At 45.9% G+C, this 25011-nt stretch overlaps 1 protein-coding gene across 1 annotated transcript in view; it reads left to right on the top strand.

Annotated features, from left to right (window-relative positions):
* ADAP1 (ArfGAP with dual PH domains 1) overlaps window positions 1–25011 on the top strand; it is a 57653-nt gene that overhangs the window by 22711 nt on the left and 9931 nt on the right. Inside the window, exon 4 of the mRNA XM_057416904.1 lies at window positions 7–89. Coding sequence (XP_057272887.1) covers window positions 7–89 — 83 coding nt within the window. The remainder of the gene's footprint in view (window positions 1–6; window positions 90–25011) is intronic.

A 25011-nucleotide genomic window follows, 5' to 3' on the forward strand; every position in this document is an offset into this window, starting at 1 on the left:
TTCCAGACTGCTGCGGGAGCAATGGATCAGAGCCAAATACGAAAGGAAAGAGTTCATTCACAGTGAGAAGCAGGAGCCTTATTCTGCAGGTAGTGAAAGACACCTTTGGCAAATGAGTTTTTTGATGTCCAGTACCTTCCATTTTTTGGTCTCTGTTTATATGTTCTTTATATTGATTATTGCTTGTATGTCACTAATTAGGAGGAGAAAGTGTGTTCTTTTGGGAGAGATCCCTCCTGGCATTCCGTTTGATTGGGAAACTTAAAACCCAATGGAAATAAATGAGTCTTTCTGTTGACTTCCATGAGCTGTTCACCAACAGCAAGTCAGATAAACTATCAGTGAGTTCAGCTCTGGTAGCAGGAGGCATGAAGCTGGATTGAAATAGAAATAGAAGTGTTTGTATCATCGAGGTGATTTTTGCTTTGGGAAGATGCAGTAGGATTATTAGCATAGTTTGGTTAATGCTGGAGAAGTGTGCCAGGTCTTCCACAATTCCCAAATCTCTGTTATTCTTTCCACGATACTTCCGAGTGTTGTCAGTGGGACATGGTCTCCTTGTAGTACAACAAATAGACAGTGTTTTCCAATTGCAAAGATTGCAGCATGTGTGACAGAACTTGTTTCAGCACTCCCAACATAGTGAGTAGAATGACAGTGGCCTTGCAAAGGGGTGGCTAGTAGAGCGGTGGATTGGATGATTTTCCTGTAGAAGGGAAGGATCTGAAGAGGAATCATAGGGCTCGACTGTGTTCATTGTGTGGCTGCACCAGGACAAGAACTGGCATGAAACTGCATGAAATTAGCTGGGTATTTCTTTGCTATGTGTTAGTGGCATTTAAATTATTCTGCATATCAAGTAGCTGACACCAGCTATAAGCTTGAACGTCTCTGGGATAATTATATTAGCAAAGACCATGTAACAGATTAAAGGTTAAAATATTATTTCCATGCTACTTTTCAAGAGTAATAATCATAGAATAGTCTAGGTTGGAAAGGACCGTTAAGATTACTAAATCCAACTGTTAGCCCAGCACTGCCAAGTCCAGCACTAGACCATGTCCATAAGCACCACATCTACATGTCTTTTAAATCCCTCCAAGGATGATGACACCACCACTTCCCTGGGCAGCCTGGTCCAGTGCTTGTTAATGAGCAGGTAGCTCCAGCAGTTTGCTGCTTATTGAAACCACAGTTAGAATCTTACCACACGTATTCCCAATTTATGCTTGGAGTATTTCTGCTCTGCTGTTTTGTATACACGAGGCATGCATGTAGTGTGTGTGTGGGTATCCATATTCATACACAGTATGTTATGCACATTTTTATTGTAGATTTTCAAAGTGGTCTGTTAGAGTTGGACATATTCTGTTAACAATAATTTGATTGCTTAGATAATTTTGAAATGTATCTGCCAATACGTGTATAATGCTCACCCAGGAGTAATGTTTCCAATTTCGACTGTGCAACTTCTGGGTATAGAAGCTTAGAATCAACTAGATACTTTAGGCAAATGCGTGATTTTAAGCACGATTGGTCCTTTTGACTCTAAGAAGAGTGTGTACCTGGGTAAAGAGAAGTCAGTGCTTCAGTGAGATGTTTCTGTGTGCGCTGGGGCAGTTCTTGAATCGCTCGGGTGAAATGGGAGTTTTTCATCATTGTGTCATACACATTGCTGGACCACCAGTTTGCCCAGCTGGTGTAAACCAGTGCCATTGAAGCTGGTCTGAACCACGCTGTCTGTGAGCCCTCCAAGGCAGGCTGGTGCTTGCTGCTTGCAGAAGTTCAACTACATCACACATCCTCTGCCCTTCTCGCTGCTTGCAGGGGTCACTACGGCTTAGTGGCCTCACCAGTGGCTTGGAGGATGCACCCTGCATGGGGTGGACCTCATGCGCCTGATTATACCAGGCTCAGCATGGCTGGGAACCACAGTGGATCTGGGCCATTGCTTTCCACTAATGACCTCCTAAACTGCTTGTGGACCCAACAAGGCAGGACAGACACAGGGACGTCCTCCTGCCCGCACCACATCCAGTTTGTGTCTCAATGTATCTCTCTCTTTCTAGTGATGTCTTAGACCATTTTTTTCTTGCCATTCTGACTTCCCTGGGGGGGTGTTAGATTACCAGTTTCCAAGCATGAAACATTTTGTTGCTAATAGAGACGTCAGTATCCATTTTCTCATGTTTGTTGGAAGATTTAATTCCATTTTCCAATCCCAGGGGCAATTTTGCATTTAGATATTTATTCCATAATTGCATATATAAAAAAGAAAATGCTATCTTTGAGTAGTTTTGAGCAGTGTCCTTTTCTAGGCAGCCTGATGAAACCCTGGTCAGAAATCCAGTGTCTTTCAGAAAATCCTTTGGGGAGGGACTGTCTGGAGCCTGTAGGTGCCAAGCAGAAGCTATCACAGCCAAACTGACAGACTTAGGAGAAATGAGTCTAGGGACAGGAGTGTCAGATGTGCAGGTCAGAGCTGAGGTAATCATACAGGGAAGTTTGGTAGGAGGATGCGGCAGACTTCAGCTGCTGGTGTAGTATAAATAAGAGGCAGTGTGTGATGCAAAGGCAACAGCAAAAGGTCTTGCGTAGCCCTCAGATAGGAAATGTCTGCCTTGTGAGATACAGAGCAATGCAAGGTAGCAGAACCAGAACTGGAAAACAAAGACAGTTTGCACGTGCAGAAATCCCCGGTGTGGACAGTGATGAGCGTTGAAGCCAGCTCTTGAGCCTCACTCTAGAGTGGAGCCGTGACTGTAGATCCATGGGTCTTGGCTCTGTACCTGCATCTGATGTTCCCTCTCAGGTATGTGCTGTTACACATTGTCGTGGTTTAAACTCAGTCAGCCATGCAGTCTCTCTCTCACTCCCCCACTTCTCCCCCCACTCCTGGAGGGATGGGGAGGAGAATCGAAAGAATGCAACTCCCACAGGTTGAGGTAGGAACAGTCCAGTAACTAAGGTATAACACAAACCACTGCTGCTACCACCAATAATGATAACGAGAAGGGAAATAACAAGGGAAGAGAATACAACCTCTCACCACTCGCCAACCAATACCCAGCCTGACCCGAGCAGTGATCCCACCCTTCCAGGTAACTGCCCCCAGTTTATATAGTGGGCATGACGTGCTGTGGTATGGAATACCTCTTTGGTTAGTTTGGGTCAGGTGTCCTGTCTCTGCTTCCTCCCAGCTTCCCCTCCTCCCTGGCAGAGCATGAGACTCAGAAAGTCCTTGATCATAGTAAACATTACTGAGCAGCAACTAAAAACATCGGTGTTATCAGTGCTGTTCGCAGGCTGAAAGTCAAAAGCACAGCACTGCACCAGCTACTAAGAGGGAGAAAAAATGACTGCTGCTGCTGAACCCAGGACACACATCTAGTCACAGCCACTTATCCTCAGTAGATGATTGCAGTGGAAATTCCTGTAAGGGAATTTTTAGAGAGTTTCTTCCTCCCCCAGGAAGCCTTGGAGCACAAGCCCATGTGCCCTGTTCACAGCTTTCAGCTCCTCTGCCCCCAATTAGACTCTGATGGTTTCATTCCTCCGAAAGAGGCATTGTTAATGAGTATATTAGAACCATTGATTTTATTGTGAGTGGTCGGTTTGAGTTCAGATAGTGCAAGGCGATTAGATAAACAGTGATTAAATGTTTCAGTGATCCACTATTAATTCTTAGATACACCCTTTTATACATCTGAGCTCTTAATTCTGCTGTAGTACAAGCACTAAATAATTTGTTTGCCCTAGCCAGACTTTATGAAACAAAACATTATTTACACCCCAGCAACCCCAAATGACACTATGGTCCACGTCCTTTCCACTAGCAATACAGGTGTTGCGCCACAGCACAGAATAATACCAGTTTTAAGACCCTCACAAGAACGTGTTTCAGATTGGCTTTGTCCCTTCTGTTGAATGAACTGGCTAAACTACTGTCAGTCACCAGCTAAGGATCCCTTTTAACAGAGTTTAATGGGGCACAGGTGCTGAATTCTCCAAGAGAGAGAGGATGGTGGTACCTGCTGTCAAAGTCTGGATCTGAGTCTCAAGGCAATCTAAAGGCTTGATAGTTTTTAAAAAGGTTTTGATCAGTTTTATAAAGCTTTTTAAAGGGCATTTTTCCCTGCTGTTAAGAGGCAGCAGTTACAGCAATGCTTCCCTGAAGTCCTGCTGAAAGTCAATTCATTTGGGTGCTTTTGATTCCTCTTGATCAAATGGTTTTATTTTAAGCATGGGAGGCATGGAGGAAGCAAAAAGGAGCACTATTTGCAGGGCTGAAGCACTATAATACTATAAACTGGTCAAGGTGCAGCTGCCCTAATGCATCTCAGGCCACAGATGAGAAGAGAATGGGATGTGCATGTGGCCAGGAGAGAGCAAAAGGGAGTCGTTAGCTCCTTGAACTTGGCTTTGGTTTCTGATGGACCCATCCTGTTACTGCCGGGGTGCCAGGAGTAATTAGTGCCCTGGGATGAGCTGAAGTCCAACCTGGGACTGTCTTGGGCAGGATAGCACATCTTCGTGTCTTTGCTGTAACATTTGCAAATCAGGTGGGGGAACTCTTAGCACTTGGTGTTTAATCTCTCAATGCTTGTCAGGAAAAATGTCTTGGCTTCACCATTAGGACCTGGAAGCACCTATCCAAAGATGGAGGTGGCTGGTACCATCAAAGAGGCCTCATGGGTATCTCTAGCAGCAGAGATGCTGGGCTGTGCAAAGCAGTTGCCACCCTTTCCTTGGTGAGATAGTTCAGCAATGATTTATATGCTCTTACACCAGGGTGTAGGTGCTTTCCAGCACAATGTGCTTTCCAACAAGCACAGGGTAAGCTGGGTGCAAACAGCATCATAAAGTGCAGCTTTTTGCAACTTCGCTGCCAGTGCTGCCTTGTGTTTCCTATAAATAGACCAGTAAGTCCTGTTGCTGTTAAATTTATCAGATGGTGGAAGAGCAGTTAAGAACAGGAGAAGAGTCACAGTAGAATACAGCTGATGAAAAAAGTCTGCTACCAGCTCTGCAGGCCGAATGATTCCCTTGCAATAGGACTGGGGAACAGCAGTTTTCCCTTGCTCACAGCAGATGCTGCTGCATGTCTTTCATGTTGAGACACTTGGTTCCCAAACGCATTCAGGATGGGAGAAGAATTGTAAAATCATAGAATATTCTGGGTTGGAAGGGGCCTTAAAGCTCACCCAGTCCTAACCTCCTCAACACAGCGAGGGATAGGGCAGCCGCAGCTTCTTTGGGCCACCTATGCCAGTGCCTCACCACCCTCACAGTAAAGGATTTCATCCTTATATCTAATCTAAATCTCCCCTCTGTCAGTTTAAAGCCATTCCCCCTTGTCCTATCCCTACCTGCCCTTTCAACAAGTCCCTCTCTGGGTTTCTTGTCAGCCCCCTTAGGCACTGGAAGCTGCTGTAAGGTCCCCCCAGAGCCTTCTTTTCTCCAGTCTGAACAACTCCAGCTCTCTCAGCCTGTCTTGATAGGATAATCAATGCCAACAAGCATCACTGCTTTCATTCTTTAGTCAAAGGAGGCTGGAGCTTAAGATTTAAACCCTATCTTTCTGGGTGGAAGCTGGAGTCTTTGATTACCTGATTGGTAGTCCTACAGCTGTGTGGGATGGCCTGTTGGACTGCAGAGTAAGACAATATAGCATTAGTACAATCTTAGATGGTCTTAGAGCTTCCATTGGAACAATGAGAAAGCTGGAAGATACAGGCAAGGTTGGGTCACATTACCAAAGTCAAAGATGATGGGGGCTTCTGCCTCAGGTTTGTATTCTTGTATTTATAGAACTATGAACTAGATCTTATTGTCATTATTGAGGTGAGCTCTAGGTTTACCCAGGTAGCTACAAAGGGTAGCAATCGTCTGAAGGTGCCTATTTGCCTGTACCATCTTCTGTCAATGCCCTAAAGATTACTTGGCTTCTATGTTATTTTGTATTTGTCTGCAAATATGATGGCAAAATAAATTTGGACATGAAAGAATACCCTAAAATAGTAAAATCTGTTAATATGCACTCTCCATTCCATGTGGCTCTTGCATAATTTGGGCAGCAGTCTTGAATTAATTTTCTCCTGCACTTGCACAGTTGGAAGGAGCTCTGACTGCAGAGCACTAGAGAAAATGCATGGAACATAAATACACTCTTTCTCAGTGTGAGAAAGATGCCCTTATTAGTTCAGTGTGACCTGCAGTGATGTAATGCAGTTTATTTTGGGCCTGATCAGACAAAGCAGTGAGCAGTGTTGCAGTTAAAACCCAATTATTTTAACTGACAGACCTCATCCTCTCCTGTCTCTTACCCCATTTCAGCTCACTAACGGGGAGCTATGAGTGTCCAGAGCGGCACTGGTTCTGCTGTGTGTTTTTTCAGACTCAGAAGTAAAGACCCTCTCTCCTGCTGACCTACAGCTGCTACTGCACATCTGCCAGGCAAGCAAAGCAAAGAAATGAAGCATCATCTTGAGGGCTTCTGGTGTCATTTGCTAAGCCCTTAATGTATATGGTCTTTAAGAAGATGCTCATGCAGAAGGGAGTGTGGAGCCGTATGTGAAACTCTTCCTTTGCTTTGCAAGCACATGCAGTAAAACCCAACGGTGAATGTAGCACAGGGTGAGGAGGTGTGGTTGTGTGGGTGGGATGATGAGTGGCTGGGGCCAGGCGGTGTCTACTGGGCTGCGGTTGTTTGTAAAACAATAAGAGGATGAGAGCATAGAGGGAAGGAAGGAGATGGGAGACTGCAGCTGCTCAGGACAGCAGCAGAGGAAGGTGATCAGGAATTTCCCCACAGAATGCTTTTTGTCCTTTTTCATCAGAGATTTTTGCAGGAAACGGCCAGCTTCAGTGAATTCACAACTTCAAAATGCCATTACAGAATTAACAAACTTATTTGGCCACTTCTCATTTGTGGGCAAGGAAAAAAAGTGCATAAAAAATTTTGGAAGGTCAAATTGCTTACATGAAAAGTGTCCAGTTTAATGGCTTGGGGTTTTTGAATTGTGGTATGTTGAGGGTTTCTGAGAGATTGACTTATTTCTGTCATATTCTTTAATCCCTCTTCTCTGGCCAGTAGCACTCATTCCTCCCAGTTATTAGCAAAGCACAGCCTGGGGGTCTGGGAAGGGGAGCTGAGAAGAGGTGTAAGGGCTTTGCAGGGGAGGAGGGCTACATCCAAGGGAGATGAGCATGGATATAGTTCAGCTGGTCTGTGCTACAACCTGCTTTGATGGGATGTGGTCCTGAGGATGGAATGTTGTCCATCAGCCAGGACCAGAGGAGATGAGAGCTCATCCAAGCCTTGCAAAAATGTAATGATGTTGGAAGGGGTCCATCTTGGGAAAGACTGGAAGCACATATTCCATTGCTGGCCTTGGCCACGATGGCTTTCTGCCTCAGGAAAAGTAGGACTTTCACATGATATATTTGCATTACAGCTGTTAAGAGTCTGTGGAGCAGCTGTCAATTAAATGCTGGGCTTTGGGGCTAGCAGAGCCTGCTGTGGGTCTGGTGTGGGATCACTTTCCCTGCCCCTGGAGGGGAGAGGGGTTGTTGCTGGGCCTGCAGGCACAGGGAGCAGGGCATCTTCTGTGCAGTCAGCAAGATTTTTATGCTGCAAACCACTGGGGATAAAAAGTGAAAGAGAGCATGCTGCTCAAAGGAGAGGCGTTTCCTCCAGCATCTTTTCACATATGCATACTTACCCCTGCCAATAAATCACTGCCCTGCAATACAGCCTTCTCAGGCTTGGCTGCAGCTCCCTTGCAGGGAAGGATGTTTGAAGTGAAAGAGAAATTGATGCTGGTGAAAAGGCTTAAAGAAAGAGCCATCTGCAAAGTCTCAGTTCAGGGCATTGTAGCAGTATCAAGGTCATGGCAGCAGGTTTGTTCCTGGATTCGGGCTTCTATGAGAGGTGCAAGAGAGGCAAGAGTGGTTTGTTTTTTTTCCTTGCCTTGTTTCTGCCTTGGCTGGCATAGCTCTGAATTGCTCCATCAACATTAGGGCTTGTTTATGCCATCTAAAAGTCTTGATGGGGGAGACTGCTTCCTCCTTTTGCACCTGCTCCGTGGTCAGAGCATCCCACCATGGGTAGTGAGATGCTCTTCCTTGTGCAAGCGCTGGTGATGTTTGATGAAATAGTGCTGTGGGAGCAACTTGACATGGGCAATACAAAGCTTTTGTGTGAAACTGTCTCCTTGCAAGTGGGGAAAAGTGCCATAGGTGCTTCCTGTAGCATCCTTTAACTGCTGACAAGACAACCACGTGGAGTAAAGTAGTTGAATCAAAACTCTATTCTTGCAAAAGTGTTATCAGCTAAATCAAGAGCTGCTTTTAGCACCGAGGAAGATTTGAGCCAGCTAATGTGTGTGGTCAGGACTGTAGCCAACTGCCATCTCAGCTTCTCTCATGCATGAAGATTATTTCATTGTTGTTTTTTCCCAAATGCAGCCCACATCCTTGGCTGATGTTCCTGATTGTATTTCCACCAACTCCAGGGAAGCTCTTCTGACTCTTTCCAGGTGAAGATCTGCGGGTGGTCAAGGTGATGCTGTGCTAAGCACTGTACAGATGCAGAGCAGGATGGCAGTACAGTTGAGTGTGAGGTAAGAGCAGGCAGATGCTGGTCCCTCAGAGAACAGGAGGCAGCACCCCACTGTAAGAGTGGTTCTGCAAAAGCAGGGATGAAGCTGATTTTTTAAGCATGTAAATTATCTCATTGCTGTATAAGCAAGAAAGAGCAGAATGTTTAGCAAGTACGGGGAGCTGAAATAGTCCAAGATGCTGAGAAGCCAGTGGGGGTGATGGGTGGTACTCACATAACCTTTGGGTCATTAGGAAACCAAGCTCATGAGAGCAAGGAGAGAAACCACTTGATAAAAGCAACCATTTCTAGGCTTAGCATCAAGAGCTCACCAGGCTGAGACCAGGCACCGGTGTGTGCAGTAGGAGAGCGTGGTGGTGCAGAACAAGGTCACCTGCCTGGTTTGCCACTCAGCAGCAGTGCCTTGTGAGGCATGGGGTGCACTGGTGTGTAGAGGGGGTGTTTGGTGTCTTTCTGAAATAATCCACCATCGATTTCCATGCCGTGCCCCTCCAGCAGTGTGGCTGACAGTGCAAAGGCAGGTGTACCTGGTCGCAGTGTGGGCTATGTGCTGCCTCTCTTACGTGATCTGACAAGGTATAGAAATACTTTTAGCACTTTTATTTTTTCCCCTTCCATCTTCTCTCTCTTCCCACAGTCCCTTAAGAGCTTACAGCATCTCCTCATGATAAAAATAGCTTTTGGTGTCCACGTGGGGCTGAGTGGAGCTGCTGCTGCCGCTCTGCCTGCCTTTAGTTTGAGGAGCTACAGCACAAACTTGGGGGCAGCTACGAGGAGTGCTCAGTACCAGAGCACATCTGCAACTGGCTTTGCAATAGCAGCTCGGAGCAGTTTGTAGTTGGACCATAGGCATTTTGTTAAGGAAAATCAGTTTATAATCTCTGCTACCTGTTTGGTGTTTTAAACAGTGGAGAAGTCTTTGCAGAGCAGTTGCAATGGTTTGTATTAAATCCTTCCCCCAAAACCTAGTGATGGCCATGGAGGCATTTGTGGTGAGGCCAGCAAGATGTGAATTGTCACTTTATAGACGTTAAGTTACATTAGACTCTGAATACCAGAATAAAAGGTTTAGAGCCACATAATGCTGAAAAATGTGAAGTCGCCTTTAAAGCCCAGCCTGCATCATGGGTCTGTAAAGTGAATAGTACCATGCAAGTAAAGAGTTTATTTTCCCCTCTTTCTTTTTTTTGCTGGCACGTTTCCCATAATGCCAGTGCCTCTTGATTTACACCATATGTAGAAATGCAGAAGAATCCTAATTATAACTGGCTCTTCTGACGTTTTTTGACTTGAACTTCTGAAAATACTGGCTGCATCTGTAATCTTGATCCAAAGGTCTCCATTTTTCAGGAGTTCCTGGGAGTGTGAATCTCTATTTAACCTTAATGCACGCATGGCTGCTGGGTAAACAGTGCTGTCAAAAGCTTTAGCAGGCCTTGATTTTAGGCTGTAGAGAGGAATTTTGAATATAAAGAAATCAGTTAATTTATTTCTACTTATGAGCCTCACAAGAGGAGTTGCTGCTTTGCTTCCACTGCTGTTTGATGTCACTGTTATCTGATGCTAGCTGTAAAATGGATTAAATCCTCTTCTGTTGCTTCAAAGGCTCAAGTATTAGAGCTGGGCTTCAAGAGGAACTCTGGCATTTTCTACTGCTGTCCTTCATTGATGGGAAGTGCTTGTTTTCCTGATGCAGGGCTGCAGCGTGCATTAGGAAGATGTTGCTGTCACGTGCTCTATGGAGCATCGTTCATTCTGAGGTGCTTTTCGATACCACTGTCTTAGCCCTCATCTCCCATCCCTGTAAGCAGATCTCTCACAGACCTAGAGATGGAAATAAAAACGTAACAGTAGTGGGGATAAAAGAAGGAAAAATCAGGGTAGCTCGGTATTTTGTTGAAAATTCATGTAGACTTTTGTGAAGGAGAGACATGGAAGAGGAGATGTTTTGTGGTAGGAAGTCATGACATTATTTCCCTGCAGCATGTGCTGGTGCTTGGTGTGTGAGCTAGGATTGCATCATTGGTGCCCTCTATTAAATCACAGTTTCCAGTAAATTCCCAGCAGCTGCTTCCAGTATTTGGCTGACCCAAAGCACCAGGTTTGGCTCTTACTGGGTTTCAGCAAAATTGTGTTACAAATCTCCCTGTAATTGATCCTGACCTTGTCGTAAGATCTTGGCTGCTTGGTCCCAAAGTCTGACTGCATTTTCACTCTTCTCCAGCTGAAATCAGAAGCAATTCCTCTGTTTGGCATTGTTACCCCCTTGCAGCACCTGGTGGAGCTGGAGGTGAGAACTAACCTCAGAAGGCAGCTGGGTTTATGTCTGAAAGAGGAGCCCAGGGCACAGGGATGCTGCATCTCTTGGGCATGGACCTCTGCTCTGTCTCAGTGTCCCAGGGTGTAAGATGATCTGACACCACAGCCTGCAGCACGCAGGGAGACTGTACCAGGGAATTCATCTTCTTGGCTGAGTTTTGCAGCCTCCCGTGAGCTTGGTACTGCACAAACTCTGCCAGTGCATGTCTCAGTGGTTGGAGCAGTAGGGAGCATGGTAGGCAAGGATGCGGAAGGGCAGGCTAGGTGGCAGTGGGGCTCTCTGAAAAGAATGCAAACCTCATTGCTGTTTAAGAAACATAAGAGGGTTTTTGCATTTCAGGTGTGTCTAAGAGCATTGTGTGCAGATCGCATGCAGTCCTCCTGGTGCTGGACAGATGCACTGAAAAAGCAGCTCTGGTCTTGGGAGAATCAAAGAGCATTTAACAGAGGGCTGGGTATATGGAAACAGCAAACCCTGCAGTTCTCCAGCCTGGTTATCAAGGATACTGGAGATTGATGTGCTGTTGTCAGGAGAGGGTTAAAGCATGAGTGTCCCTACATTGAGCAACCTTGCCTGGCACAGAAACCTCCTTCTCATGCTGCTGAAGCCACAGAGAGGGCTTCTGTTCTCTGGGCACTGACATCAGCCGCTGCCAGGCCATGAGTCACGCTGGGAGCCAGGCTCGCTGGGCACTGGTCCTTGGTGCTGCCGCTCCGCATCCCTGTTAGACATCTGACTTACCACGGGGATGGTGCTTCTTCAGAGCACATGTGCTCCTGGGTTGAGTGCTGCTCAGTGTGCCTCACTTGGTGGGTCCAAGCCCCCACAGCTCGGTCTTTGCCATGCATCAGGTTCAGTGTTTGCAGCCACGAGAGCAGGGGAGGACATGATGTCCCAGTAGGTGGGTGCAAGGTTTGGGGTCTGCACTCGTGCTGTGAATTTTGGGTACAGAAAAGGAGCACTAATGGCTGCGGTTCTTTTTTTTTACCCCAAAGTTTTGTCTAATGGAGAGGAATAGTTTAAGCTGAAAGCCTCTGGGGGAAAAAAGAAAAAAAAATATAAATGGAAGAAGGAGGAAACTCTACAGAAAAGTACGTTCAGCTGAAGCAGACAACAGCATTTGCTGATGTTCAGCCTCCTTTTCATGTCTCTCCAGTATAATCCTGCATTTAACATTACACAACTCCCTGTCAGGACTTGCTCCAAAAAAATTTCCTTCATCCTCTCCTTGGAGATTTGAGGGAAATGTAGTCATTGCTTTATAACAAACAACGGCTTCTTCTTCTTCCTCCTTGGCATGCCCTGACACTGCTCCTGCAGGACGCAGGCGGGTGGGTGATGCTCTGCAGGTCACCTCTCCTGCTCTCTGCAGTCTCATCCAGAGCAGAGAAAAAACTCACACAACAGCTTGTCTCCAGGGTGAATAAATATTGAGCCAAATTGCCTTGGAAGAAAAGGGATCTGTTTGGAAAAATCCACTAAAGAAACCAGCAGCAGATATAATCCTCTGCCAGACTAATGGCATGTGCTGCAGCATCAGCGGTGAGTCCAGGCAAGGCAGTGAAGAAACAGGTCCTCCTGGAGAGCTATGTGTGTTCCTATTCAGCCCTCACTCCATACAGCAGTTTTGCAATACAAATGATTTAAACATGAAACACAGACATTGTTGCAGTAAAGACAAGGTGAATCAAAGGGCTATTTAACAAACTGAACCAGGGAGAAGGATGCAAGGGGAGATCACAGTGTCTTTGCCTTACCATTGTTTTTATTCCTGCAAGGGCAGCAGGCCTGTGACAGGGACCCGCACATGGCATCCTTCCGGTGCCAGGATGCGCTGATGTTTCATCAGGGTGGGCATGATACAACCAGAAACTGGAGAAGCCTTTCAGTGCCTTCCAGCAGCATTTGGAAGTGCTGATTCAGAATTAGTGCATCTCTGTTAAAATCAAAGGATGATGCTGCAGCGTTTCCCAGCCTTGCTAAGGAGACACTGCACTAAGTCACCACCAGAAGGCAAACCAAAAGGCTCCAAATGCAAAAGCTTTCCTTTTAAAGGTAACTTTAGTGCATTTTTAGGTTTTTTTTTTTTGTACATCTCTGGGCTATGGCAAGAGGCCAGCTCCTGCTGTTAGCGCTCTCCAGGAAATTCATGAACATCGTGGTGACAAAGTGATGGGGTGGTGATGGATCTTACAGATAGCTGCTGTAGGAAGGAGAACATCTAGCAAGGAGAAATACACTGATGTCTTCAGCTCCTCTAAAGCAGAAAAGCGTTTGCACAGCCAAAAATAGAGGGGGAGGACCTGCGGGTCCGAGGTGGAGCGGTGGAGGAGAAGGAGCAGTTGGCCAAGCAAGGTGTTGGCAGCTGGCTCTGGGGAGGGGATAGCACCACCGTGAGCTAAAGCTGGATGCTCACAGCTACGTTAGGATCCAGCTGTAATTTTAACAGCTGGTTCTGTCAAGCTGCCTTCAGCGTAGCTCTGATCCAAGCTTTTATAATTAGCCAAATAGCAGCAGCTATCGTGCGAAAAGTAAAGCGGCAGCGATGCTCATTGTACAGGAAGCAGAGTGGCAGGGGAGTGAGCCTTACCAAAAGGGTAAGGGCTGGACTTTGAAATTTTAAACAGTTGGGGTTTGGTCTTTTTTTTTTTTCCTCCATCTAAGCGCTTTGTGCAAAATGTTTGGTTAGGTTTTCTCCCCTCAGAAGAGCACACCTAAGACATGTTGTTTCATTTTGCATCATCCTTAACAGAAGAGCTTACATTTCTCAACTCACATCAGAGGCGTTCCATTTGTGGTCAGTTTGAGGTCAGTTGTATTTGCTGAATTAGTACAGTTTCTCATGAGCGAGATGGTCCGAGACCCTTCTGCCCCTGGATTCTGTTGGTGGCTGAATGCACTGCTTGTTATTTGGGATGTGCTCTGGATGCTCCCTGAAGATGCCCTGAGCTGTTGGTGCTCCCTGGGAGAGTTAGCCCACCCTGTGAGTATAGGCTATAGGATCAGTGAGTATGTGAAACACCCCAATTATAATTAGCATGAGCCACTCCTGTCCTTGAGCTTTCTCTATTTGAGATCAACCAACTCAAAATACTACATACGATTCTGTGTGGCACTTAGGGAACACGGTTTAGTGGTGGACTTGGCATTGCTGCGTTAATGGTTGGACTCGATGATCTTAAAGGTCTTTTCCAGCCTAAAAGATTCTATGATTCTATTTTGATACTGCTCACACTGCCTGTTCCTGTAACCTTGGATTTTTACAGTCAATAAATGGATCTGTATTGATTGGAGAGAGCTAAAGAGAAGTATCTGGCTATTTCTCCATGGTTTTGATAACAAACATTTAGGGAAATAATAGAGTAGCCATCCCTTTCCATTTGTAATGTTTTATGAAGGTAATTCTTGCTGTTCGGATCTCCTGGTGTTTCTCGGTGGTTTTATACTGTGCACATTCATGTTCCCTGTTTAGTGACACAGGACCAAAAGGCTGATGCATCTTTCTTCTGCTAATGAGAAGGGAGTGACTAGAAAGCAATGTGAAAACAAAGTACATGGAAAAGGCTGATTTCGTGGCAACTCATCCTAGTTTAATGAAATTTCTATTAAAGAAAGATCCATTTTATGTTGGAGTCCTGCACAGGGCCAGGCAGTTTCTCTCACCAGATAATGAACATTTTGTAAGAGTTAGGTCATGTGTTTTTCTGGAGTTTACCAGAAATGTTGTTGAGCCTTAGAGCAACCGCAGCTGAGAAGCATGAACCCATCTCCATCTGCATTTTCCCCCTTATAGTTTTCAACTTGAAATCTCCAATGCAGCAGAGGAGTCTGCAGCAGAGGAGTTGTCCACACTCCACCTCTTGCATGCTTACAGTGAAATCAGAGTGGGAAGTGCATCCCCAGCTGGCTAAATAGGACTGGTTTTTAAAATAGTGCTGCAGACACCGCAGCTACCTTGATGAGCCACATCCATTTTCATAACCAGGGCAGCCCTTGGGGGAAGCAGATACGTGGCACATCAGTAACAAACAGCATAGCCCCAAAATGCCTAAAAGATGAGGAGGCGGCTCAGTGGGGAGTGAATTTCAAACTTGCATTGCAGAGGCTAGAAGAAGAAAATTTAGCATAGCGAAGTCGATGGGAGTTTTGGTCAATGATTTATTGGGACAGCAATTAGCCTCGATTTATGTAATTACAGGAGCTCATAAAGTGGGATTGCGCTTGTCCAGGGGATGCACCAAGGTGTGCAAATGTCCTTGCGTTACCCGGAGGCTGTGGCTGTGCTGCTGAATGTTCCTCCCTCGGTAGCACAGCTGCTGGAGCATCCTATAGGAGCTGATTTCTGGGACAGCTGTAAAACCAGCAGCTAGGAGAGGAATGAGTCCTAAATTAAATATTCCTCCTTTCTCTGCATAAAGGGATAGTTTCGACTCTAAATGTGTTGAGCGCTCCATAATAGACAATCAGGAGCCGTTAGCACCGCAGCAGATGTGCTTGAAGCCATTTGGATTTCTCTTCAAAGCAAACAAAGAGGAATGTTATCTGCATGCAAGAATGGGTTTCCATGATTTATGGCTGCATGGCAATTCTGCCTGTGTGGGGAGGTGCTTTATTCTGGGATGCCCTGGGCAGAAGCTGCTAAAGCCATCTGAAGTTGGTGGGGAACTTCCCTGTTGACTTCTGTAAAGCTCTGTTGGGGGATTAAATTAATCTTATCCTCGCTTGGGTTGATCCATGTGAGCAGCTGCCCAGGCTGAGGTTTTACTTATTGGTGTGGGTGAGAGACCCATCTAAAACTATTCAGGACTTGAAGGATATTTTAGCCTGATCCCATGGCTCTGGTGTGAGGTTCTGCAGGATGCCTGTATGAAATCCAGACCTTCAAGTGGGTCAAGCTAAAGACTCAGCAGCAGATAGGTTGGTGTAGCCCATCTGTGGTGCATGTTGAGCTCTTCATCTCCAAGTCTTTCAGTGTCTTGCCTCTTTGCTTTCTGTATAGAAGTCAATGTGTTTGCACGTGAAGATGTAGGTAGGTGCTCCCTCACCTTGCAGAGGCCAAGGCAGTGTGTGGGCAGCTGCCTGGTGTGGGATGGTGGCAGCAGTCCCTTCGGGTGCCAGGAAGGGTGCAGTGCATCTTCCCATGCAGCTTTTGTGCAAGTAAATCACAACAGCTGCAGCGAGGATTTTTTGGAGCCTTTGTGTCTTACCCAAGGGGGATCCTGGTTTCCAGCTTGGGAATGGTTTAGCTCTCAAAATTCAGCTTCTGAAGTGTACTGCTGTACAGATATCATTACGACTTAGGACTGCGTGCCTGTCCTTAAATGTTTTCTCACCCAGCTTTCCAGCTAAGTCAGGCTTTGAGTGTGTTCCATGCTAGTAAATGGGATGAGCATTGAACTGGGAACCTCTCAGCTTTCATCTGCCTTTTTGTAATGAAAAACTGGCTGAAAAAGATCTCTGAAGGTTCTTTACCTGTAACTGGATTTTTTCTCTGAGCAGCCAGCAGCCCCCAGTTGGGCATGTGGGAATGCCACTCGAAGAGGAAGCATTTGATTTCCAAGTACGATTAGATTCCATATCCAATTCTCAGTAACACAAGTGCAAGACATCCAGTAAAGACATCTTCTGTAGCAAGGGGCTTTAACATGTCCCAGCAGATACTGAAGCAGCCAACTATTGCCTTACCTTTAATACATAAAAACTTGCTTATTATTAAGTTACCATGGAAGCATGTACTGTATCCATGGTCAATTATAAGATAAACTAATAAAAGAGAGGATGTGGCTGTGTTCTGTGTAGCAGACACCAAACTTGATATGCCCACAGTGGTCAGGTGAAGGCTTGGAATTCCATGTTTTGGCATTTTCTCCTGGTATTTGTTCCCACACAGCATTTACAGGGGAAGTGAGTGCTCCCTATGAGCTCAAGAATCATTCTAGTAAAAGGAGTCTTTTCTCTGCTGAGTGTCCTTAGTACCACCTTACTTTGCTGTTGCTTGCCCAGAGGTTGTCACCTCCTGCTGCCTCAGTTTCCCACCTTTCATCCCACTGATAGCTTCCCCATGCTCTGTGGAGACACCTTGTGTGTCTCATGTCTGCTGCACCCAGTCATCGCAAGGGGCAGATGTGATCCCACCCAAGATACCTGCTGGGAGAATGAATGACTGTATTAATGTCTTTGTCACCTGAGAGCTACTCTGTAAGGAATCTGTGATTAAAGGAGCCAGTTAAAAACAGCTTAGGAAACTGGATTAGGTACATGATCTCTTATTATGGCTCCTTTTAGCTGACAACCTGGTGAAAGAAGGGGGGTCTGGATTACATGGGGAAACATCAGACGTGACAAGAGTGTTTTCTGACTCTTAGGCTTAGTGGTGTCATGTACAATTTTAATCAGATTTAAATAGTGGCAAACATCACAGGCTTAATGGATTTCAGCTTTATTATTGGGGCTTTGCTTAGAAGCAATTTGGATTTTCAGCTGTGAGCCAGCAATCCAAGTGTATTCATGATGACATTAAAAGGGACTGGGAACCCAGGGACTGACCTTGCATTTAAATAGCACATGCCCGTGTATGGGGACAGACCTTGTCTTCTTTTTGTCAGCCTCAGGATCCTGATGTGTTGTTAAGCTCAGCCCCATGGTTTGTCCATAGAAATGATGTATTTGGCTCCATTTCATGTATTGATCCCAGCAGCTGGGTAGCTGAACAAATGACTTCTTCCATTTCAAAGGCTTTGTTGCTCAAGATGAAGCAAGATGACGACGTATTTTTGCAGTGATCTGGAGAGTTTGTTTTCCATGCTTGGCTTGGATGTCCTACACATGATCTAAAATCATCTCTGTCCTTGTTTTAGGGGGCATTGGTCTCCTTGACCTTCCCACCGTGAGTCTTTATCTTGGCTGTGCCAGTCTGGGGTGGTTTGTCTAGAGGATAAATAGACACTGAGGACATGGACATCCATATTTCTGTAGAGCCATGGTACTGCCTCCAAATCCAGTCTTTTGGGGAGGCTTTTTTACACTGTGGGGGAAGATGCCTTGCAAGGTATCAGTATAGAAGATGGTTTTGTAAACCACAGTTGACTTTGGTCGGAGAATTGGTAATGGGAAACAGCCTTGTACATACAGCACTTGGGGATTGAATATCTAGAGTTTTCAGAGACAAAAGTTACCATCTCATGACAGTCGTTGAGGTCTGTTCTGCTGGTTGGTGGTCCCAGTCTTGCGTGAACAGGAAGAGAGGGGAAAGGGGAACATCTATGCTTCTCAAGTTCCTCTTAGGAGCAGCATGTGGCATTGTTCCCTTTATCAGTAAAGGGAAACGTATGTGTTCCTGCTGCCTTGTGTTTTCTCTGCCACCTAAAACCACCGACCTAACGTTTCAGCTACTTCCAGATCTGAGCTGAGCATTAATGATGTTTTCCCTTAGAAGGCCAAGGAGGTGTCTGTAAGGTGTTGCCTCAATCATCTACTAAATCCTGGCTTTCTGTCTGATGTAGCCATTCAAGTGCTAATTGCCTCTGATTAAGTCAATCATTTGCAGAGTGAGTGGGTTAATTGGGTATTGTGGAAGCAATCAATGTAATCAGCTGCTTGCATCCATAGCTGAGGCTCTACCATGCAGCAGGACAATAATTGTTTTATGAGCTCCTGGAAGGCAGCAGAGGCAGACTGGATGGCAACAGGAAACAGTTCTCTGCAAAATGGCCTTTAGGAAAGGTAATTTGGATGCTAAGTACTCATTTGAGAGGACCGATTCATTAAGAGCAGGGAAATTCTTACCTCTAAAATGTGTGTGCCTGAGAAGATGGTTGGAGTGGGTGTTGGTGTCAGGGTGGGGCACATGTGAGGTCTTGGGCTGGGTGAGATCCGTTGTCTTAGAGGGCATAAAGAGTTTTCTTAAGGGGGATGCCTGCAAGACCGTGTCAAGTGAGACATGCCAGGCACCCATCCTTACATAAGGTGGACCAAGAGCTTACCTCCCAGGTATCCTAGGAGCAAAGAGACTGGTTTGCAGGATCACTACATGCATTCTCATTCTCTCCTTGCTGAGGCTTTCATTTCCAAGGTACTGTGCTTGAGCAGCAGCAGCTCTTGGTGGCTCCTCACCTGGAGAGATGCAGAACACCTACGGAAACGAATGCTCGTCTCATCAGCAAGCCTCCAAGGTCTCCTGTGTCTCCTGCACGTGTGGATGCTGTCATCTCCAACATGCCGGTATCTGCATTGCTGAACGTGTAACCAGCAGGAAGTGTATTTATCCGGAGATGACTGCAGAATTATTTTCAGGGAGGTTATAAGCTCCTCAGCACAGCTGCAGACAGGAAGGAGGAAAGCAAGCTGCTGGTGCTGTGCAGCAGAGCAGGGGGCTGATCGCAGCCTTGAGTGCAAGCTCAGTGTTCTTAAAACAGTCTTTCCACCTTTTACGGGGGACTACTTTATATATGAGTTTGTTTCTGGACTGTGTTTTCCCTCCATGAGAAAACTTAGTATTCCTTTTTTCTTGGCACGCAAATGCTTAAAAAATTCAAATTGAAGCTTTTGAAGTGTCTTGCTTTGCGGCTGAATGCTACAGGAAGAAATATTATGACTTAGAGCAATCAAACCAAATGACTTACACTGACACAGACAAACAAGAGGGGCACAGTTATTTTTACAACAATATTCAAAGTCCAGTCCGTATGGAAACTGAGCATATGCCACCTTCTCCATCGAGCCCTCTGACTATGGGCAGTGTGGTTCATTTCAGAAGGAATATCCTCCTGACTCTGGTTTAAAAGGAGGTCGTGACATTGGTGTCAGTGGTAATGCGGGATGTCAGGGATTCAGCACTCAACTGCTCCAAATCATTATGCAGTTTCTTAACCTCTGAGAAAAAGCAGGCCCATGCTCTCCAGTAAGTACCTATACACTGTTCTGGTTTAATTAACATCTTACAATATTAGTGTAGCAGACTACTTGGCTTCTGACATACAGGGGAGTGGCAATATATCCCCTGCAATTTCAGTAGTAAAGTGATGTTGTATTTAAATGTCCAAAGCTCTGAATTGGGGTCAAAACACTTAAACTACTTAGAGGAAAGAAAATCTGCTTCTGTCGGTGAAGGTGTCCTGCATGAACATGGCAAATGTCATTGCTGTTGGGTTACACACAAGTAATTTCTTTTCCTCCTATGTGAGCCTCCCAGCCTCCCAATGCTTTGTCTTGCAGTGAGACAAGAAGGCAAGAAAGAACCCAGCGATGCATTTGGGTTCGGGGATGGTGTTAGCTCCGTTGCTGCGCTTGGTTTTGGATGCGCTAACATGTTTTCTCCTAAAAGCCTTGGACCAGGCCTCGTATAACTACAGCCCTAGAAATATCATGGAAATGAGCAATTCTGATGCCTCTCTCCAGGTGAAACTGCAAAATAAATCACCCAGACAACTGAAGAGCAGGTGTGGTTTAATTCCATGTTTAGAATACTTTACTAAGGATCACAGAAAGCAAAGTCCATGCACGTATTTCTTTCTTTTCCCAAGCCAGTTGGTCTGATTGCTCTCCTTGCAGGAGGGTTTTATTCTTTGAGAACAAAGGTTGAAACTGAAAGAGTCATTTTGGGTGACTTCCTGTAATACACATTCTCGGACACCAAAAACCCCATCATTAACTAAGTACCGTAACAGCTTTCTGAGGTGGGGAAGTAGTGATATCCCTCCTCTTAAAAAATGGGGAACTTGAACAAATTGCTTGCGGAAGTCGGATGGAAATACCGTGTCTCTGTTAGATTGTCTTGCTAGAAAATCCTCTCCCTTGATTCCTCTGCAGCCTCTCAACCAGTGAGAAAGCTGGGCTAGGCTAAAGCACCCAATGGGTCTTGCCAGTTTTTGATGCCTGGCTTGGAGGAGCTCCAGCCACCAGCTCAATGGAGCTGACACAAGGCCATGCAGTATCTTTTCTTCAGTCAACCAACGTGGTAAGCCTGTTTTCTTTGCCCCCCAGAGTTTTAGCAGTGGTGATGAAGTGAGTGTGGAAGTGACAGTTCCTCCTTTTACCTTCGAAACTATCTAACGGGTCAAAAATACCCATTTGGGCTACGTGATTTCAGGTTGTGTGATGTGCCATTTGTCAGCTAACTTTGACACAACTGCTTGGTGGGGTTTTTTGCAATTGTCATAGGTTTGTGCCAGAACTGCCTGGAAAAGCAATTGGTTGGGTTTTTATTCTTGGTAGGTGGTTGAAGTGGTACAGAAAACCCGACAACCAAACAGCAGCAGTGTTAGCACCACGAGAGTGGTATTTCTAAAGGGTGCCCATAGGTGCTTTCCAGCCAGTCTTCACCAGGTAGTTTTTTACCCAGTCACAATGTGGTTATCAAGCGGGATGATGACAGGCAGCCGCATCCTTCATTCTGTGCCCTGAGAGAGGAAGAGAACTTGTTGACAATCCAATGCTGCGTGGTCCAACACCAGCGATAGGACTAGTAGCCATTTAGCTTCAGCATGAGCAGAACAGCTCTCATTAAGGTCTGAATTTGGCCAGATACTTCTAAATGCAAAGCTGTTGCTAAGGTAGCGCAACCCACAGAGACAAGGAAGAAACAGTTTAGTCCTCCAACTCTGATGCTCTCCAGTGTGGGTTTGTTCCCTGTTCAGACTCCTGCAGTTTTGTTTCTCAATGCCTTCCCGAACTGTTTTCATAGTCCTTTAGATCAGGACATTGAGGACACATCTTGCTGACATACTGTTTGCCTGGAGAACCCGGATGGGTTCATGTTGGGTTCAAGTCCAGGTCATGGTGGTTTGCACTGATCAGTGTTGACAGGGGTGCAGGCAGCAGGTTTGGGAAGAGCAGGGGAACAGCTCCCGAGGATGCAGCCCTGCAGGAAGGAAGAGAGATTAAAAAACAACAAAAGAAAAGAAGCAAGCAAAGGATTTATGAAAATCTGTGCTGAAGTACAATGAAATTAGCAGCTGGCTTTGTCAGAGCAGCCAGGAGCATTTTTGCAGAGCGATCTGTCTGGGAAGAGCCAGCATGTGAACTATGGAAGGAGATAACGGTGTTGTGGTGTTGGGTTTGGTTTTTTTCTATTCTTCCCTGGAGTGGAATTTTTGGATACTATGTTTTGCCACAAAAGCTTGGAAAGAGAAGATCAAAATGATGAAATGTCCCGATATAAAAAGGCAGGGAAAGCTGGTTTTCCAGCCTGACTTTGACACTGGCTCACAGTCCTGTCCTGGGCAGCTCATCAAACCTCTCTCGGCTTCCTTCTCTATGACCATTACAATGCCGTCTTCCAGGGGTAAGCATTAGGTAGACTTTCAGATTTGCAATTATTTGAGATCCTCTTTGGGGAAACACAGGGTAATTTTATTTTTTTTGTCCCTTAAGCGCTAAGAAAAGTGCCAAGCAATGTGTTGTGGTGGGGAGCAAGTTTAATAAAGAAGGTCTGTAGCATCCTTCGCCATTCGGATGTTTGTAATGCAACACTCGCAGGAATGGATGAGACCCACAGCCAAGACTTGTGAAGCTGAGTTGCTCTGAGATGGAGCTGCTGAGCATTGTGTGCCCAGTGTGCTCTGCTGAGCTGAGCAAACCCCAAGTGGGGATTACTGAAGTAAAAGATGGGCTTTCCTTCTGCATCACCCTGCATTTGCATTTGGAGATGTCACTGTCCTCTTCACGTTCTCTCTCCTCTCTCTTGTTTGACACTGATGTCCTCTCTTCTAAACCCAGCTCTCTCTATCCCCCTACAAGATGTTAGTGTTCCCCAAACAGGCAGCGGAGAGGCTCTGAAATGGTCTCTGACATTTAGTGAAGTAAACAGAAATGGCTGTTGAAGTATTCTCTCACTGCTCCAACTGGCTTGGCATTAAAAATCAGCACTGCTCAGGAACAGAAACTGTCCTGTCCTGCGGTTTCTAAGCCTCACACTTCAAGTGCAAGCTGCTTAACATATTTATACTCAGGAAAGCAGCCATCAGAGCTCCAGCAGCATCTCTGCTTCACGTTAAGCAAACCTTGCATTTTACAAACATATCAGCCGGGCATCACCTACTGCCTGTCTGTCTCCTGTCAGAGAGACATTATTCCTATTCAGCTCCATCGTGTACAGCCTGCTGCAGGGTACATAGAGGCTTTGCTGATAGAGCCTGGCAGGTAGCAGCGTCTGACTCTGAATCAGTCAGAGCTTCAGTTCCCCGGCAATTGAATTCCTGCCACAGTGGTGATATGAGTGCATCAGCCCAGGCCTTTCCTGTGCTGTTTTCAGATGAGTCTGCCCTTGGCTGGGGTTTAGTGGCTTTTTTGTCTGCTTCCCTTCTCAGACTTTGGATAACCCCACTCCTTGTGTTCTCTTTCTGATGCTGCAAGTGCCCTCCAATGGGTTAGTCATGTGTTTTCACTAGAAAAAGTACATAGCAAGCCCACAGTTGGGATAGTATTGACTAGGTTGACCGAATTCGCTTGTTCTGCTCATGGCTTTGGGGAAGTCTCTTGCGACGTGGATGGGTGGATGAGAGAAAGAGCTTCAGACTTGTCATTCCCAGTGTATGCAGCATTGGTCCTCTGCATTACTGATGTATCTGGGTACAGCTGCTCCGTGTGGGATGGAGCACTTGTTTCGTACTGGAGGGATGGGAGGTGGAGGGATGGTGCAGACAGTGGCATGGCATCACCAGCTGAGTGTGGCCATGGGGTAGACAAGGTTTGGGCTGTCCTGTCAGCATCTCTGGGCAGTGACATGGGTTCAGCTACTGCTGGGTCTGTCTGGCCATAGAGTCTGCTGGATCTCATGGAGGGGAGACGTGCACGCTCTGCTTGTGCTGGCTCACTCATGCATGTGAGCTGTAAAAACCTCAGGAAGGGGATCCCTCAGGCTCTGAAATGAAAACACCATGCTGGTTCCTGGGTGAGGCCCCACGTTTGAAATCAAGCCCTGCTGCAATATATGACCCGTATAGAATAAGGGAACAAAGGAAAGGCTGCTGACAGCTTTCAATGTTCCCATGGCTTCCATCTGCATCAAGTTAGCAGCAGTCCCATGTGCCATGGGTTCATGATGCTCTCTGTGGTGAGCATTCAGCAGCAGCACTGGCTTTGCCATTGTGCTTAGAGCAGACACCAGTGCCTGGTGTTCAGTAAAATGGCTTTGAGGACCTTGAGGAAGTATTTGGTGTAGGACTTTGTAAGTCTAGATGGAGGCGCGTGTGCATGTGCGTTTTTTCTTGCTTTAGGTGTTTGTGTCATGGAAATATTTTATACCACTTGCATCTGTATTGTCAGTGCTGAGGAGCTGGTTGAGGGATTCTGCATCTTTTCATCTGTAGTTTAAATCAGTCCTGTGTCAGGATGGACAAGTGAAAAGCGGGTTGAATGAGGAATTTTTGCACACCACTGGTTTGTAGCAGGCAGGGGAAGGAAAGGTTTGAATATGCCACATATACATATTATAAAGAAAAAAGTTTAGCCACTTATTTGAAAGTTGTTATAAAACATATCAGTTTTAATTTTAAAATCCTGGCTCCTGAGAGCCAATAACAAAAAATTGAAAAGAGGTGAAACTAAGAGAGAAAGGGAACACATCTTTTTTTCAGTGCGGCTTTTGTATAATTGTATCTTAAACAAATGGAGGATGACCATCAAACTGCTCTGTTAGTGTTCACAAAACTTGTACTGGACAGTTCTTGGCTTGGAAGCATTTAGGCATCAATTGAACTTGTGAGGTAAGTTGGGCACTGTGGCTGCTGCGGGAGGAGCTGGCAGGGATCAGCTGTAATCGCTTTTCGGATCTGAGCAGTTCAGATTTTTTACATTCTTTGTTTCTCTGTCCCTGGCTGGTTTGAGTTTTACATAAAGCACGTGTGTTCTGAATGGTGCTCTTCCTCAGCAGCAAATCTGCCCGTGGGGCTGATGCCCAGGGAGAGTGAAGAGGCATGGGATGGCCAACCAGGCTGGAGGGGAAAGAGTGCTCAGTGGCTTTCTGAACCAAAGTGCCATGAAGTCAGTGGGAAGAGCTTCTTCCATGTGAAAAATGTGTTCATGGTTTATGCTGATGCCGCCATCTGCCCTGAACCACTTTCCCTGCATG

This window comes from Pezoporus wallicus, unplaced genomic scaffold (assembly GCF_028554395.1).
Source record: "Pezoporus wallicus isolate ANWC-B61680 ecotype Strahan unplaced genomic scaffold, APGP_CSIRO_Pwel_v1 scaffold_7392, whole genome shotgun sequence".
Taxonomy (NCBI): Eukaryota; Metazoa; Chordata; class Aves; order Psittaciformes; family Psittacidae; genus Pezoporus; species Pezoporus wallicus.